This window comes from Pseudochaenichthys georgianus, chromosome 7 (genome assembly GCF_902827115.2).
Source record: "Pseudochaenichthys georgianus chromosome 7, fPseGeo1.2, whole genome shotgun sequence".
Taxonomy (NCBI): Eukaryota; Metazoa; Chordata; class Actinopteri; order Perciformes; family Channichthyidae; genus Pseudochaenichthys; species Pseudochaenichthys georgianus.
The window spans coordinates 11,416,421-11,434,909 of record NC_047509.1 but is presented as its reverse complement, the minus strand read 5'-3'; the positions used below and the strand labels follow the sequence as shown (position 1 = coordinate 11,434,909).

General features: G+C 41.1%; 1 protein-coding gene across 1 annotated transcript in view; it reads left to right on the top strand.

The window, feature by feature from the left end:
• adcy6a (adenylate cyclase 6a) overlaps positions 1-18,489 on the top strand; it is an 80,414-nt gene that overhangs the window by 47,520 nt on the left and 14,405 nt on the right. The window contains exons 4-9 of the mRNA XM_034086358.2: positions 7,359-7,508; positions 8,142-8,263; positions 10,928-11,039; positions 11,199-11,326; positions 11,438-11,596; positions 12,174-12,315. Coding sequence (XP_033942249.1) covers positions 7,359-7,508; positions 8,142-8,263; positions 10,928-11,039; positions 11,199-11,326; positions 11,438-11,596; positions 12,174-12,315 — 813 coding nt within the window. The remainder of the gene's footprint in view (positions 1-7,358; positions 7,509-8,141; positions 8,264-10,927; positions 11,040-11,198; positions 11,327-11,437; positions 11,597-12,173; positions 12,316-18,489) is intronic.

Sequence of the window (18,489 nt, the reverse complement as noted above, 5' to 3'; positions counted from 1 at the left end):
ATCTTCCAGGTAAATTCATCAGTATCATTTTTGTCAATCAGAAGTTTGTCCACATTGTGAAGTCACCATCAAGCGCAAGCCTCAACATGTTGACTGGGATATGATTTTTTATGATTTCCTGATAAAAAAGTGTATAAGGAAAGAGATCTAAGGAAATGACAGTATCATAACTAAATCATCATCAACTGTAGTAGCATCATTCCAATCCTTTGGGTGTATATGGGAGGCTGTGGCTCAGTGGATAGTGTGCTGGACTTCGTTATCAGGAAGCAAGTTTGAGTCCCACTGCAGTCAGCATGTCGTTGTGTCCTTGGGCAAGACACTTCACCCCAATTTGCTCCTGTGGGGATTGTCCTTGGCTTTGGATAAAAGCGTCTAACAAGTGACATGTAATGTATTGTGTTACTGTGCCCGCTTATAGGCTATCATTGGACCTGCACTCATAAATATTAAGGGGGAATCAGTAAAGAAGACAACCCACAATAATGTCACTATATCAGCCCGCATGTGGTTTGTTGCTCCACTGAAACCCTTAGGAACAAATGAACTGCTTGGATATAACGTACAACCATGCAACAGATTTCTTAATTATTATTTTTTTGTTGCTGAAAAAGAAATGTAGACTATGCATGCCTACCGTCAACACACACACACGCACGCACGCACGCACGCACACACACACACACACACACACACACACACACACACAATTTGGACCTGTCAGGACAGTGAATAATTTCTAGCATATCATTACTGGAAAAATAAACAGTTTTGTGGAGTGATTGTGTGCTCTGTAAGTAAATATCACCCAATTATCTGAGCTTAATACGCCATAGCCGTCAAACTGTCAGGCTGAAGCACTAGAGCTGAGCACTTTTACATATTCAAGAGTCACTGGAGCGTTGGGCAAATCTGACTATCTGCTCAAGCAGAAACACACATCACTCTGTTTATCATCTCACTACAAATTACATTAATGGCTGCCGTCAAAGCCTTGAAAAATCTCATGGAGACGCTGAAAGCCAAATTCCCACTGAATGCTAAGCTGTTCATCCAGGGGTTTTAGTGTAAACAATGAGCTATCACAGGCAAATACTGAAACCGTTATAATATATAGTGGTCTGCCTGTTTTACATTTCAATGTGATTGATTAATATTAGTTCGGATGCCATTTGGAAATAAAAAAACATTTATTTCCTTTCAGATATAGTACTGTATATATTATATTATCCTCAACTTAATAGCTCTTAACATTTCAAGTTTGACAAAATTGTACACCTGATAACCTCACTACAGTACACGCCTTTGTTTTCTTAAATCGAAACAACAAAAAGGGTTTGGAGGGGATGTTTTGTTTCACTAATCTGCTACTAATTAGTACACAAGGGTAGTGTCAAAGACATACAAACTCAAGTCTAAAAGATCACACAAGATGTGTGTGTGAAGACAGATAGACAACAAGTGGGCAGACTTGGTTCAAGGATGATGAAGATCATATATCAAAAGATCATCTATACATAAGCTTCAGAATTGCTCTAAATGGACCTTGATGGACGTGTGTGTGTGTGTGTGTGTGTGTGTGTGTGTGTGTGTGTGTGTGTGTGTGTGTGTGTGTGTGTGTGTGTGTGTGTGTGTGTGTGTGTGTGTGTGTGTTTGCTCGAGGGGTGGAGAGCTGGAATGAAATAGCATAGGGATTGTGGGGCACTAGATGACATGTCATGATCCCAGAAAAAAGGTGTTTCAAAAGCAGACACACCCAGAGCATACACAGTGTGTTTATTCTATAGCAGTCATTAGGGGGGAGGGGACATCCAATTCAGGAGCCTTTTCAACACCCCCACAACTGAACCAGAATGATAATGAATACTTCTGCATATCAGTGGCGTAGCCAGGAATTATTGTGTGGGTGGGCCTGGAGAAATGTAGGTGGGCCAGGGGGAGACATATTAAGCGTGGGGTCTGAGCTGAAACTTCATTAATGATTTTTTAATGCACTAATAGAACATAAGCATAAATTAGCAGTGAAAACAAACATAGGCACGGCGGCCTCAGAATGTGTGTAAAACTGACATCGGATGGGTATCGTTAAGGCTTTAACGGTACTACTACTTTTATCGATAGCGCTTATGCTTATGCTCCAGGTTCAGTACCAACCACATCATAAAGTACGCGGACGATACAACAGTGGTGGGACTCATCAGGGATAACAACGAACAGGCCTACAGGGAGGAGGTGAAACATCTGACAGACTGGTGTAACACCAACAACCTGATCCTGAATGTCGATAAAACAAAAGAGATCATTGTCGACTTCAGGAACAAAAAGCACTGTCACCCACCACTCCACATCAACGGCACAGCAGTGAAGACTACAGACAGCACCAAGTTCCTGGGGGTGCATATCACAAGCAGTCTGACCTGGTCCACTCACACTACATCACTATTTAAGAAGGCACAGCAGCGCCTACACTTCCTGCACAGCTCCCCCCTCCCATCCTCACCACGTTCTACAGAGGAACCATAGAGAGCGTGCTGACCATCTCCATCTGGTCGAGAGACTGCAACGCCAAAGACTGGAAGTCTCTGCAGAGAGTGGTCAGGACAGCAGAGAAGATCATCGGAGTTTCTCTCCCTCCCATCAGAGACACCGCTCAGAAACGCTCCCTGACAAAAGCCCAGAACATTTTAAAGACCCCACTCATCCTCACCATGCTCTGTTCTCCCTGCTGCCCTCCGGCAAGAGGTTCCGCAGCATTAAGAGCAAAACAGCCAGATTCTGTAATGGCTTTTTCCCCCAAGCCATCAGACTGCTGAACAGCAAGTAGACCAGTAACATAAAGATTACATTACGCTGTGTCAAGAGCACATATGTGTTATAGTATGTCTATTTTATTTATATGTATAGTAAGTCTTTATATTTTAAACGCACACGTTATCTTTAATTTTATCAGCACCACATCACTATTATTTATTTATACAATTTTAGCAAGTTTTTATATTGTCCTGTTCCTGCAGCCAGTACAACGAAATTTCGTTTTAATAGTACACTCTGTGTCTTGTTGAAATGACAATAAAGTATGTCTAAGTCTTATCGATCCGGTCCTTTAACATTACTTTTATCGGTTCTTTTGGAGAAAAAAACAAGGTAAACTAACTAAACAAATTGTGAACAAAACTAACATTGCTTTTTATTTCAATTAAATACATAATATTTCACATCAAAAGAAACAACAATGTTTTAACAAATCGTATTAAATAATGTGATGACAGAATTGTAAACAGAATAGCTGAAACTTTAACAAAATAATTTCCTCTAATCATTAACCCATGTTTGTATAATTGAGTTAACTGCGTGTGTTGCTGCTAGCATACATAACACCTGACGTGGAAACGTTACTCGTGGATGGGGCTACAGAGCTGCTAGAAAGACAGTCGAACCCGGTGCATTCCTCCGTCTGAATGTGGTGCACTTTTGCTAAATGTTTAGACAAATTGACAATTGTTACCGCCCTTACATGCTAAACTCTTATTCCACTTTTGGTAACGAGCATTCTCCACATCGACACGCCTATAGTTTAACCACGCCTCGGAGCGTGTTCTCTCCGCCATCTCCTCCGTGTGCGTGTGTTCCTGCATGTAGCAGCTGCGTGTGTGTAAACTGCCCCGCTCCCTCGCACACAGACGGGGGAGAGAGATCTTGCTGTCTTTTTGCATGTTAGAAACGGAGTTGGCGACACTTAAACTGCAATGTAATGTTTGTGTAGCAATAATACATACGACATATATCGGGGGCCACAGGTTGTTTATCCTTGACAGTCGCACAGTGGGCACACACCGAGTGTTTTCATATTCAGCAAATGTGTACACGCTAAACTGCAGACCTCAAGAAGAAATAATACTTTCATTCACTCACGGCAAAAGTTACTTTACTTACTATAAAAACTCACGGTAAAAAAATGCACTCCCTATTCCATTGTCATGAAGGTGGAATCTAACTATATCCAGAATAAGTTTTATTGGATCCAGGCTAGAAACATGTTTATTTCTACTGTAAAGTTGGGCATTTTAACATGGGGGTCTATGGGAATTGCTCCTTTTTGCATCCATCCCCTGTCGGCCACTAGATGAACTGCAGTTTGTGGGACTTCCTTCTGGGCTTCCCGGCTCTGCGCTCTGAAGCGCTGATTGGCTGTGGGTGGGCCAGACGTGCATGTGGGTGGGCCCAGGCCCACCCGGGCCCACCCACAGCTACGCCACTGCTCATGCAGCTCAAAGTGCTTTACAAAATGACATCACACGTTAAAAACAAACAACAAGAAATGCCCCTCAGATTATTTGTTAAGAACTTTAAAAGGTACATGCAGCAAAATATAACATTTGATCAGATAGACACAAGGAGGTAAAACAAAGTTATAAGAAGTATTCTAAAGCCATGCTCAAATGTAGGGCTGCTCAATTAATCGTATTTTAATCGCGATTACGATTATGGCTTGCAACGATTACGAAAACAACGTAATCGAAATAAAACGATTATTTTTTTATTATTACTTTTTTTTGTTTGGTTTTTCAGTTGAATTATACTTAAAGTTCCGGGTAATCAACTGTTAAAAACATACTGTCCAAAGTTTTTTTCAATTTCAAGTCAATGAATAATTGCATTTAATAATCGCAATTACTATTATTGACCCAAATAATCGAGATTATGATTTTTGCCATAATCGAGCAGCCCTACTCAAATGTATCTTTAAAAAGTCAACTCATTTGCAGATGTGCAGTTGGCCGGCTGGCTGTAGTTTAGTCCATCAGAGTTTAGATAGATGTGTGTGTTGTTGGGCACAGAGGAGCAGGTGCGGCGTGCAGAAGGTAAACGCTGCCACGCAGAGCTCCTAAAGAGGGGGAGTGCTGCTGCGTAAACACCGGACCTGACTGTGTACTCTGCAAAACCACTAGCCCTTGCCCTCTTGAGAAAAGCAAGCAATTAGTCTGAGGACGTGAGCTCAGAAACATGGAGTGTGATACGCACGGCTGGGGTGAATCTCCACAGATAAATACTTTCAGCAGCTGCATTGCATTTGGAGAAAATAAAACACATCTGACTGCACACACACACACACACACACACACACACACACACACACACACACACACACACACACACACACACACACACACACACACACACACACACACACACACACACACACACACATTCACATGCAAAAAAAGAAGATTTTTTTACATTTGTTTTACTTTTTTTTTTCCTTGTGTGTCAGTCATCCACACCAATCAGAAGTGCTGTGCTCCACATGTACCAGCCATTGTTAATCAATCGGAAGTGGCCCATGATAGAAGGTGATAGACAGATTGATCCAATCACCTGCCAAGTGCTTTTGAAAGTGCCTGCCCTTTCCAAATGGCTTCCAATGGAGCTTTCCTAGATGGTTTGGTGAAACAAACCATCTGAGTCAGGTTAGTGATGCTCCATCACATGTTCTACATCTAAAAGGGTGAATCTTTAACTGAAGCTTGACTTTAAAGCAACCCAACGGAAGTTTCATGTAAGTTTAGTTCTTTCACTCGTAGCTCGGGCTGCGGGGGTGCTAGAGACGGGAGTATGTTGATACGACCTTCCTAGCCGGAGTTATGGCCGCATTTTACAATAAACTTCCATTGGCTCGCTTAAAAATAAATATCACAATTCGAATCGCAATCGCAATATTTGTCAGAAAAATCGCAATTAGATTTTTTTCCAAAATCGTGCAGCCCTAAAACACACACCCTGCTGCAGGTTTCACTTTAGGCTCATGGCTGCTTTTGCTTGATCAGTGAGAGTAATGTAAACAGAGCTGAGCGCTTGAGCCATCTGCCTAATGTCACTGTGGCCCATATCTGTCCTGCTCTGTCTGCTCACACACACACACACACACACACACACACACACACACACACACACACACACACACACACACACACACACACACACGCACGCACGCGCGCGCACACACTCACACGCACACACACGTCGCCCTCACATTGTCTTTTTTTCTTCCTCATCCTGCTCCTTTCCACTTATTTCCTTCCTACCCTCAACATCTGTCAGTCTTCTCCTATATCTTTGTTGTCCATTATGCTGCCGGTCTATTTTCTACCCTTGTTTACTTTCTTCTTGAACTCATCTTTCCATTACACTTCTGTTTCTATTCTTGTGTCTGCAACACTCTGTAGACTGCCGCCACCGGTCACCTCTATCCCCATTGCTATTCTTGATCTTTTAATAACCACCATATCTATATTTCTGTTCCTTTATGCTCTTGTGTTTGAATCCAAGTCCCTCTAAAACATGTTTCTTATGATATTATATATAAGCTCTGTTCATGGGCAATAATATGTTTGCACCCTGTTTTCTAAGTAACAATTTAAAATGTATTATCTTTTGTTTTACCGGTAATGGGAGAAAATAAATCTGAATGATATCATTTAAACTGCACCTTTAGTCCTCAGCGAATTAAAAAAAAAAAGTTGAGAAAACATGAGGATCAAAACATTGAATGTAGTTGAGTCATCTAAAGTGATCTGGATGGTGCTGAATAGAGTGTTATAACAACCAAGATTTAAAGATACATGTGTTATAAGAGCTATCATGTGTTGTGGTGTTTTTACATTTTTGTATTAAATGTGTTTTTTAAAGTTAAGGTACTGTATTAAAGTAAAACCACAGAACCCTTGGCCTTTGTGTACTTCCATTTGTACCCAGAAGATGTCAGTGTGTAAACGGTTCAGATCATAAATACTTCAGAAAGGATGAAAAAGTGGAAAGATTCCAAACTGGAGTTTCTTTGCAAACACGTCTTGAGTTTTTAGGAGAGTGCAATAACAGTCTGTCACCAGTTCCTTTCCCACCAGTCTTTATGACTTCTTATTTAGTTCTTCCGGTAAAGTGAAGCACTTGGGATGTTCTTCATATCTCTCTCGTTATAACTCTCAGCCTCTCTGTTGCTCTCACTGTCAATGCAACCACTTCCTCTCTGATTTAAGGTTCAATTCAAACATGAAGGAATACGTTTTTATCACATTTTACAACGTGTAGATCCTGTATACTTTTTTTTTCTGTCAGTCATGACTACGGTTTTGATTCATGAAACAATTTTGGCCCCGAAGCAATAACAACATACCCGGAGAAATGAATCGTTTGTCTACTATGACGAGGAGTCATTTTATTTTACACCTGCTTACTTTTATGCTTAACCCCTGATTCATTGACTGCCCCTGTTACCTCACAGGATAAGCAGTATCCTCCTTTCCTTCCTTGTATCTTAAACTTGACGACCTCTCCCCCCCCCCCCCCCCCCCTCTCCCCAGGTGAGCGCTAATGTCCTGATCTTCCTGTGCACCAACATCATTGGTATCTGTACCCACTATCCCGCTGAGGTTTCCCAGAGACAAGCCTTCCAGGAGACCAGAGGATACATCCAGGCCCGACTGCACCTGCAGAGGGAGAATCAGCAACAGGTGGGCCCGCACACAGATACACGCTTGTATATGTTTATATATGTGTGAGTATATATCAGAATCAGAATCAGGTTTATTACCGGTTTACACATACGAGGAATTTGACTTGGTGTCGTGGTGCATAAAAACAAGATTTAAAAACACAGTTAGAGAATTAGGCAAATATTAAAAATAAACAATATTTATAGGTGCATTCAAGTGCTCCTCGGATTTTCCCATTTCCAAAGTTAGGAAATAATTGTAACTTTGGTGTGTTCACAAACAATGAATGTGGAAACAACATAGATGTTATAAAGATGTTTGTTTTGTTTTTTACAAACATATTTCTGACTACCATCTTTAAATAACAATAGAAAATCTTCAGGATATTTGTTATTATTATTATTATTATTATTATTATTATTCTATGTTGTTTTGTTATTATATCTGTTCTGTTGTTCTTGTCTTTTTTATGTACATAATATGGCACTCAATAAATACAAATAAATAAGATAAATGTTTTAATGTTTTAATACCTGTTGCCTTGTGATTAAAATAAAAACACTTGCCATGTTGCTCATAGTCACTTATATTGTGAATGATATAATCTATATTTAGTTTCTTTCTTTTGTGTGTTTTTTTTTTTCTTCCCAGGAACGTCTGTTGCTTTCAGTGTTGCCAAGGCATGTTGCCATGGAGATGAAGGCTGACATCAATGCCAAGAAGGAAGACATGATGTTTCATAAAATCTACATCCAGAAACACGACAACGTCAGGTCAGCCGGGACACTCGCCGCTTTAATGTTTCACTTAAGAATTGACATTATATACACTTTATCCATTTTGTTTTCTGTTATAGTAGGAGCAGAACCATTTGTGTAAGATGCCTCTTTTAGTAAAATTATATGAAGTACTATAATATATCATTTCATGTCATCCTCTTAACATTAAAGCAGACCTATCATGCTCATTTCCAGGGGGGTATACTGCGAAGCAGGATTTTCGCTTAGCCGGCTAAATTCAGGGAAAACTCCGGCTTTCCGGTCATCCGAAGCTGGTTCTCTTTTTAGCAAGCTAGATCTCCATGGTAATATATGCTAAGCAGCTAACCTGGTCGGGACCAGGTTAGGTTGCAGGCTAAGAGCTCAACTCAGTGAAAACACCGCCTGCTGACCAATCAGAGCTCAGTGTGCGGAGTTTAAAGCGATCAAGTCATATTACAGGAGAAAGGAAATACAGAAAAACTGCCGTCGCAGGAAAGACGGCCGGCAAAAATCACCGACTGTGTGAACGTGAACATTAATAGAATATCACCTCCCATCTTCAGAGCAATCTGACTATTATAACATTAGCGTTAAGAAAGCTTACTTAAATATCGGCCACAACATAAGTAACCGGATCAGAGTACATTAAGTACAGTCCGCGGCATATCACTTCATAATGTATCATATATCTCCTTATCTGAGTCAGCTGAGCCGTATCTGGCCGTGCAACACTCAGTGTCACATACTGTATGCAGAAGTATTATTTTAAGCAACACATAGTTGACGAAACACTCGAGACAAATGTAATTGAAGTCAGATCGTGTTTTAGACGGGGCAGTGATATCATAAACCTGTTAATGTACGCATTCAAACACTTTTTCTTTTTCCAGCTGTATTCACCTTGCAGGTTCAGCTATGTGGCTTTCATCCTGGATAAAGTGTTTAAGTCATGGATGTTTAAAGTTTAACTTCTTCATTTTTGACTAGTATTAAAGTTCACTTTTCATTCAGGAAGTATGACGCTGCGCTGTCAGTGCGCTTCTCCATGTTTGTGATTGGTCGAATGCTCCAAATACCACCCCTTTCATGTGAACGCGCACCTAACTAGATAGGGCACAGCTGGCTTGAGCGATCCACTTGATAACCAGCGTCGTAGGACAGTTTAGCGAGAGCGCGTATGTTTTGGATTAGGCCAACCGGCTAACTCAAACATATCCAGGTTAGGTTGAACCAGCTTCGTAGCATAGGCCCCAGGTTCATACTTGGGCTTTATTGTTTACAAAACACTTTCTCATACCGTCTGTCTCAAGACAACTGTATTCCCCCTCTTTTGAACTTCATTTTAGCACCTGCTTTAAGCTTCCTTCCTGAAAAAGTCCCACTTTGCTCCAATTGACTTGTGGGAAAAACTGAGATAAATATATCAAGCAGTTTGTGTAGATAGTAGGATTGGGGGTGGTATATTCTCATGAGCCTGCTTGTGACATGGAGAGGAAGGGGATCTAAATCTGAATCGTTTGATGAATCTCAATTTTACTGACCAAAGGAGCCCAAAGAACCTCAATGGGTTATTTTATTTCAATTTGCGGGCTAGTAGGCACTCCGAATGCTAAAATGTTTCAATCAACAGGATGTGTTTTTGATCATAATGTCTCCCTTTAAAATACATGTTACAATTTCTACCTATACAATTCAACACAGAACAAATCCTTTCCCTTAATCTTTCTAAGTCAGACTCACAGCATGTTTTTTCCACTGAAACACACACACGCATATAGGCGTGCGCATGCAGTCATCAGAGGGTAGAGTGGTTTGGCAGAGTGGAGGCTAATTAACACTAGTGAGGGAATACTTAATCACCAGCAGCCAAGATAAGATAATCCCCAAAGATGGAGAGCTTCGGCACACATTCAATTACAGCACTGAGCAAACACTGCACATAGTCTCTCTGTCCCTCTCTCACAGACACACACACGCACGCACGCACACACGCACACACACATGTACGCACTCACACACTGGCACTTCAGAAGAGTTTAAGGTCAAACTTCTCTCTCAAGGTCAGCAGCTCTGATTGCAACTAACTGTATTATAGTTCTGTTTTCTGCTGCGTAGGGATGGAAATATAATCAGGTTCCCGAAAAACTGCACAATTGCTAAACTAGAGACGCACTGATAATGATATCGGATAACAGGCCAAACCTGACTCAAACAGCTGGAGGATCTAATCAATTAGATTATGTTTATGTAATAAATGATGTATTATAATCCCTCTCTACGTCTGGGTTACTTTCTTGTTGATTCCTGTTAATTGTAAATATTTTTTACCAAGCATCACCTGTGCAAGTAAAAACATTTATAAAAAATTATTTGTACCAGTTGCCATAAAATATCTTAATCAGTAGGGACAGAGACATTTTGAAGCCAGTTTGCAACTTTAGCACAGTCATTTAAATCTGCGTTATTGTGTAGCCTATGTTCTTCTATGTAAATGTGTCATGTTTGGATGTGATAATGTTTTGATTAACCTATTGAATGGCTGATTTTTCACTTGCAAACTGTAGACACATTACTGCATTTTTCATGCAAAGAGTACACAAAGTATTTTCTCTTCTAGTCTATTGAAATATTGACTGTGTGTTTATTCTCTTTCCACCTCTTTCATGTTTCCCTCAGTATTCTGTTTGCAGACATCGAGGGTTTCACCAGCCTCGCCTCCCAGTGCACGGCTCAGGAACTGGTCATGACACTCAATGAACTCTTTGCCCGTTTCGACAAGCTGGCATCGGTGAGTTGTGGGGCGTACTGGCCCTTTAAAAGACAGATATGACAGTTTACCAACAATTCCAACTATTGCTTTGTTTTGACCCTCCGATACGTGTATTGTCACCTGTCAATCTAAATTGTTTTTATATCTTTTATGTCTCCCCTTTTCTCTACTTCTCAGGAGAATCACTGTCTACGTATTAAAATTTTGGGAGATTGTTACTACTGTGTGTCGGGGCTGCCTGAGCCCCGGGCGGATCACGCTCACTGCTGTGTGGAGATGGGTGTCGACATGATTGAGGCGATCTCGTGAGTAGAAACAGTGTTTGAATAAGTGTGTTTGTTTTGAAGTTGGTTTGTTTGATGTCTTTTGCAACATGTTGATCCTGGAAGAGACTCTGATCAGCTGTGTGTCTGCAGGCTGGTGCGTGAGGTGACGGGAGTAAACGTCAACATGCGTGTGGGGATTCACAGCGGGCGTGTGCACTGCGGTGTGCTGGGACTCAGGAAGTGGCAGTTTGACGTGTGGTCGAATGACGTCACGCTGGCCAATCACATGGAGGCAGGAGGCAAAGCAGGGTGAGGGAGATAAACACACAGTTTTCATAATAAAAGGACATTTTCAGCACATTTAATTCATGATGTTTAATTATTGCATTACTTGTATATGTGTGTATGTAAATAAATATATATATATGTATTTTTCCATTGTTTTTTTTCCATTTAAAAAAAAACCTTTTTTCCCTTATGTTGAAGGGATATCTGTTGCATAAACCTGCTTAAAAATATAAACTGCATTTGATGATTTTATGTATATTATTTCTTATAATGTCCCTGAACTATGTTATAGTAATTCTGCACAGTATGGTCTTGCATTAATAATAATAATAATAATAGATTTAATTTGTTAGCGCTTTTACAGGTGCTCAAAGACGCTTTACAGATATAGTGAAGGGAAAAGAAAAGGAAGGAACAACAAATAAATATATAGTTAAAGTTAAAGTCAAATAATACAAAAACAATCACACATTAAAAGCCAGATTACCAAGTTATTTATATTCTAATAAAGAAATATATCCTTAAACCATTTGCACACTCAAACATAGACCCACAGCACATACGCACGTTTAACCTAAAGTTCCTTGTCTCGATGTAGGCGGATCCACATCACTAAAGCCACGCTGCAGTATCTGAACGCAGACTATGAGGTGGAGCCAGGCTTTGGAGGTGAGAGGAACGCGTATCTGAAGGAGAACAGCATCGAGACCTTCCTGGTCCTCGGCTGCAGCCAGAAACGGGTCAGTGCACAAAAACAAACACAGCTCAGTGAAACTGTACAACCCTGTCTACCCTGCATTCTCAATTACGTTTAGCAATTACGTTTAGCAAGAAACGTATTTTCTTCTACATTACGTTCGTTATGAACGTATCTTAAATACGTTTATTTTCTACATATCTTCTAGAAGCATATTTTCTCCCACGTCACGTTTCTTATGAACGTATCTTAAACACGTTTATTTTCTACATATCTTCTAGAAGCATATTTTCTCCCACGTTACGTTTGTTATGAACGTATCTTAAATACATTTATTTTCTACATATCTTTGCCATTTATTGTCTTGCTTATAATAATGATAATAGTCATTTATAAATATCATTGTAGAGCACACATTTGAAATCAGTAGGCGAGGCTGTAATTTCGCCAGCTGTTACTCTCAAGAGCGAGGCAGAAAATAATATTTTAACATGCCGAAAAGCTGCTGTGTTTTTTATTGCACCTCAAACATTAAAACAAATCCAGAGTTACGTGTTTCTGTACTTCCTCTAAGAAGAAAGGACAGTAACAGAAGATCTCTGTGGCTTCAGGCTTGATCGCCGTTCAAATGACAGCGTTGGTTTCCCCAAAAGTGGGCGGGGCTGTAAAGTGACGTAGATTTTACTCTCATCTATTATTCAAAACCATTCTATTTATTCTAACGTAAATTACATGCCAGTGTTTTATGTTTTTTATTTTAAATCGTATAATGTCAGACTTTTTTTCCCGCCTGAGGAAAATAAATGGGGCTTAGAGCCTCAAAATACTGAAATCTGTATTTTTGAAAATCTTTTTTTCCTTATTTACTCAACAATAACACACAATTATCCTTGTTTTTATTTATTCGTTTAATTCTATAATCTTGGGCTTTTTAGCCGTAAATAAAGTCACCGGAAACAGACGTAGGCCTATAAGGGACATTTTGAGGATACACACAAACCCACTGAACAGATTACCCAAGATCCTCAGCTTGAAGCTCGTTGATTGGATGTTTAGCCGCAATGCATGTTGGGATATGATGTTAATGCGATATGATATCCGAAAAAAAAAAAATAATAATAATAATAATACTTTATTCTGAGTGTTCTTGCTTTTCTCTTTGGAAGTCATCACATAACGGCATTGTAATACACAGTTCGGCTGCATTAAATATTACACATCTGCTGTAGTTCTTTATTTATAGAGCCCTGATGAGAAGACTTCTGGACAAACAGGAGAACTGCCGCCAAAACTGAATATGTGACGTGGATCATAAATATATCAACAATTAAACAACACGTTGCATTTCTTTTCACAAAATACGTCTCCTTGCAGTATCAACACTAATTCGGCTGTCTTTTATATTTGATCCAATTGGTAGATAGGTTACATTTACACCATAACGGTGCACAGCTGATAGAAAAGGACTGATTTTCTTTGAATATAAGAATGTAAATACTGAGTTGAGAGAATAGTCAGGGAATTTGGGTGATGGGAGACACATCTATGGAATCACAATTTCAATAGCTTACCATTAAATGACGGATATGCCTTTCTGTCTGTGATGTTTTACAAATCAGATATTAATGTGTAGAAGTAAAGCATGAGAAATAGTATAGCAATATCCTGTAAAATTATGTAAAAACATGAATAAAACTACACATCTTCAGATGTTATACATACATAAGTGTCCTAATACAAAGTTATTATTAGTATGCTGTGTGTACCTTGTGTGCACCGCCTAGTGGTTAAAGCACGTTATTGAATTATTTTTGTTGAATAATGTTATTTGATGAAAAAAATATTAACCTCTTAAGCCCCACGGACCCGAGCTCGGGTCCGAAAATGCTATATATGTAGCAACAGTGCTATATCTAAAAGTTTTTCGAAAAATAAGTCTCACAAGAAGCCTCTAAATGAGCCCATGGCAAAAACGGGCAATTGCTGTTTCTGCTCATAACTCACAAAACGATCATTTATAATTCATACTTTCTGCACAAACAACTCATTTTCTGAAAGCTGAGATTCCACAGATTCCATGGGTATACACCACATCACTACAGGCACAACATTAACCGAGCTAGCAGCCAGAACATAGCAAGTAAACAATATCAGTTTTCAAATCCATGACAATGATTAGGTCTTACCTTGGCTGTTGTGTGATCAAAAGTTATGTTCAAAGAAATAAAAACGCTGCTCAAGGTTAATCCAATGTCTCTTGTCACTTTAAAATGATTACTGATAATCAATCCTTTCATTCACGGCAGAAGAGTAGGTCCAACGATTAACAGTCCGTGGCTTCAGCTGCGGGAGATGCAGTTTACGCATAGCTCCCCCTCCGCAGGCCTAACGTATTTACGTATTTTGAAACTGCCACTCGATTCGATTGGCTCTAACGATTAAACTTATGACTTACGTAATACTGTAACATTCATGGTTTGTATAAAGTTTTTTTTTTACCGAAAAAATGCTTCTTGTATAGTGTGTTGCTAATTTTTTTTAAATAAATCTGCTCCAGTTGGAGTCAAATATTTCCTAGGTTTCCTAATTTGTATTGTGCAAGTAACATGCATCTCATGCAAAGAGGGAACTTCCCACACACACCGCACAGACACACACTTAATTATGATTTTTTTTTTTTACAATAATTCTTTTTTTTTTTTTAATGGAATGAATACCTATAGTGATAATTAAATGTTATACAATGATTTTTACAGTCTGGTACCTGAAAAAGGTTAAATGGCACTGTCAGGGACCAAGCAGTAAGACAACAGGACACAGGAGTGGTTTAAATAAACTAGGGTTTTTATTTACCCAAAAATCCACAAAACATCATATAATAACTAGGCTTATAAAAGAGGTCAACAGAAAATACCTCAAAGAAACATAACAGGTGTTAACTCAACAAACGGACCTCCTACAATGAAAAACCAAGGAACCTATATAGTGGCTTGGCCAAACCAAGTTGAACCCAAGGGATAATTAATAGTCACATCATACACAGGACACTGACAAAACCCAAATCCCCCCTTTGACATGGAAGCAGGTGGTTTGTCCCAATCTGTCCCAATTGGCTCCTTGCAGTATTTATCAGTCCTCAGCGCTCGGCCACGCCCTTTGCTGAACCAGGAAGTAACCTCCCCCAATGGACATGGTAACTCAAGAGACAAAGAATGCAATTAATACAAACACATACTTGTGTATTAGCTGTGCTAAAATGTTTGAAGTAATGTCAGATTACAATCAAATGAAGAGTTTACCATCTAGAGCAAATGTGTGGTGTTAATTGGCATGTTTTATTGTAGCTGCACTAAAGCAAAACTACTGAAGATGAGGATGCAGTGTAGTTGGTTTACCCTGTGTGGCTGTGGCCATCACACACTCCCCCCCCCCCCCTTCAAGACTCTCGCTGAAACAGCGAGAGAGGTAGTCAGCTGTGACATTGTCCTTGCCTGGGATGTGCTGAATGTTAAAGCGGAATGGTTGCAGTGCCAGGTACCACCGGGTAATCCTTCCATTGGTATCCTTCATCCTTCCCATCCACTGAAGCGCTTTATGATCAGTCTCCAGGGTGAATTCTCTACCCAGGAGGTAATACCGGAGAGAGTCGAGGGCCCATTTGATAGCCAGTGCCTCCTTTTCCACGGTTGAATACCTGACCTCCCTGGGGAACAGTTTCCGGCTGATGTAGGCCACTGGATGGCGGTTGTCTGATGACCCCTGGAGAAGCACAGCGCCCAGACCCCTATCAGAAGCATCCGTCTGCAAGATAAAATGTTCATCAAAGTTTGGACTGTAAAGAACAGGTTTCTTACTCAATGATCCCTGGATGTCGTGAAAAGCTGCCATGGACTCCTCTGTCCACTGTATCTGATTTGAAGACCGGGATCCAGTCTGGTCTGTGAGTAGAGCTGCCCTGGCAGAGAAGTGTGGTACAAAGCGGTGGTAGAAGCCTGCCATGCCCAGAAAAGATCGGAGCTGCTTCCTTGTTTGTGGCACAGGACATGACTCGATGGCCTGAATCTTGCTGACCCGTGGCCGTATCACCCCGCGTCCAATGATGTGGCCCAGGTACTCCGTCTCTGCAGCGGCAAAGACGCACTTCGATGGATTGATAGTCAGCCCCGCAGAGTAGAGGCGATCCAAGACAGTGTGCAGATGTTCCATGTGCTCCTCCCAGGTGGAGCTGTAAATGACAATGTCATCCAGATATGCTGCAGCAAAACCAGATAAATCACAAAGTACCTGATCCATAAGCCTCTGGAAGGTCGCTGGAGCACCATGCAGTCCAAATGGCATGACCTTGAACTGGAAAAGACCCAATGGTGTCCTAAAGGCTGTCAGCTCCCTAGACCGCTCAGTCAGTGGAACCTGCCAGTAACCCTTGGAAAGATCTAATGTGGTTAAGTATTTGGCTTTTCCAAGCCGTTCAAGCAGTTCATCGATTCTTGGTGTTGGATAAGAATCAAACAAAGAAATTGAGTTGAGGTACCTAAAATCAATACAAAACCTAAGACTGCCATCCTTCTTTGGCACAAGGACCACTGGGTTGCACCACTCGCTTTTCGAAATCTCAATGATCCCCAGGGACAGCATCAGATCCACCTCCTTTTTCAGTGATGCCAGCAGGCGTTCCGGAATCCTGTAACTCAGCCGTCTCACAGAAGCACCTTCTCTAACCACAATGTCATGCTCAACAATATCTGTTCTCCCAGGATTCTCCTGAAATAATTCTGACCTACAGATTGTTCTCACCTGAAGCTGTTTGTCTTCGGAGAGGTGGCTGAGGTCATGGCTCACCGTAGCCCCCCCTGGAGATAGGTATTGCTCCTCCACTTCCTCTTGCACATCCCTGATGAGCATCACTCTTGCTTCTTGTTCAGGTCGCGGCACCCACTCTTTCAAGAGATTTATATGTAGTACTCTACTGGAGCGTGGCTTCCCAGGGGTCGATACCTCATATGTTGTGGGCCCGAGTTGCTTCTTGATCTCAAATGGTCCCTGCCACTTTGCCAACAGCTTGCTGTTATCACTTGGGAGGAGAACTAGTACCTTTTGTCCTGGGTTGAAGGATCTTTGCCGAGCTGACCGATCATACCAGGACTTCTGCTGTTGCTGGGCCACTGCCATGTGAGATTGGGCAAGCCGACTCATTTTCTCCAATCGATCTCTCATCTGAACAACATAGGATACAATGTTAACAGAATCATCCCTCGCCTTGTTTCCCTCCTAAATCGCCCTCAACAGTGAGAGAGGTCCTCGTACTTCATGTCCATACAAAAGTCAAATGGAGAGAAACCAGTGGAGGCTTGGGGTACTTCTCTATAAGCAAAGAGGAGGTATGGCAGCCACTGGTCCCAGTCTGTGCCACTGTTGTTGACAAACTTCCGTAGCATCTGCTTCAGGGTTTGGTTGAAACGCTCCGTCAATCCATCAGTTTGGGGGTGATATGGTGTGGTCCTCAGGCTCCGAATACCCAGCAAGTGATACACCTGTTTCAGCAGAGTGGACATGAAGTTAGTTCCCTGATCAGTTAATATTTCATGAGGGAAACCTACTCTTGAAAAGAACTGAACCAAACAGAAAGCAACTGATTTTGCTTTTATGGATTTTAATGGAAAAACTTCTGGGTACTTTGTGGCGTAATCTGTTATGACCAGCATGTACCGGTTTCCCCCCTTGCTCCTCTCAACAGGACCAACAATGTCCATCCCAAGGCGCTCAAATGGGGTGCCAATGATGGGTAAAGGCTGGAGGGGAGCTCTGGCGGGGGATCTAGCAGATGTTATTTGGCACTGAGGACAACTTCTGCAGAATTGAGTGACCTCTCTTCGCAGGCCAGGCCAGTGAAAATAGCGTTGGATGCGAGCTATGGTTTTATGCTTACCCAGGTGGCCAGCCCAGGGGATAGAGTGCCCCAAAGAGAGAATGTTGTCTCTAACTGCTTGGGGAACCACTAGCTGCAACACCGACCCCTGCTGACGGTAGAGAATGCCATTTTGCAGAACATACTCGTCTTCGTTGAAGTCCAGCTCAGCTCCTGGCTCTTTTTCCTTCGCCGTCTGAAAAAGAGAAACTAGGGATAGATCAGCTTTCTGCATTTCCATGATATTGGCTGGCATTTGAAACTGTAAGGTTACATCTGGCTCAGTGCTGGATGGTGGGTTCACAACTGTGT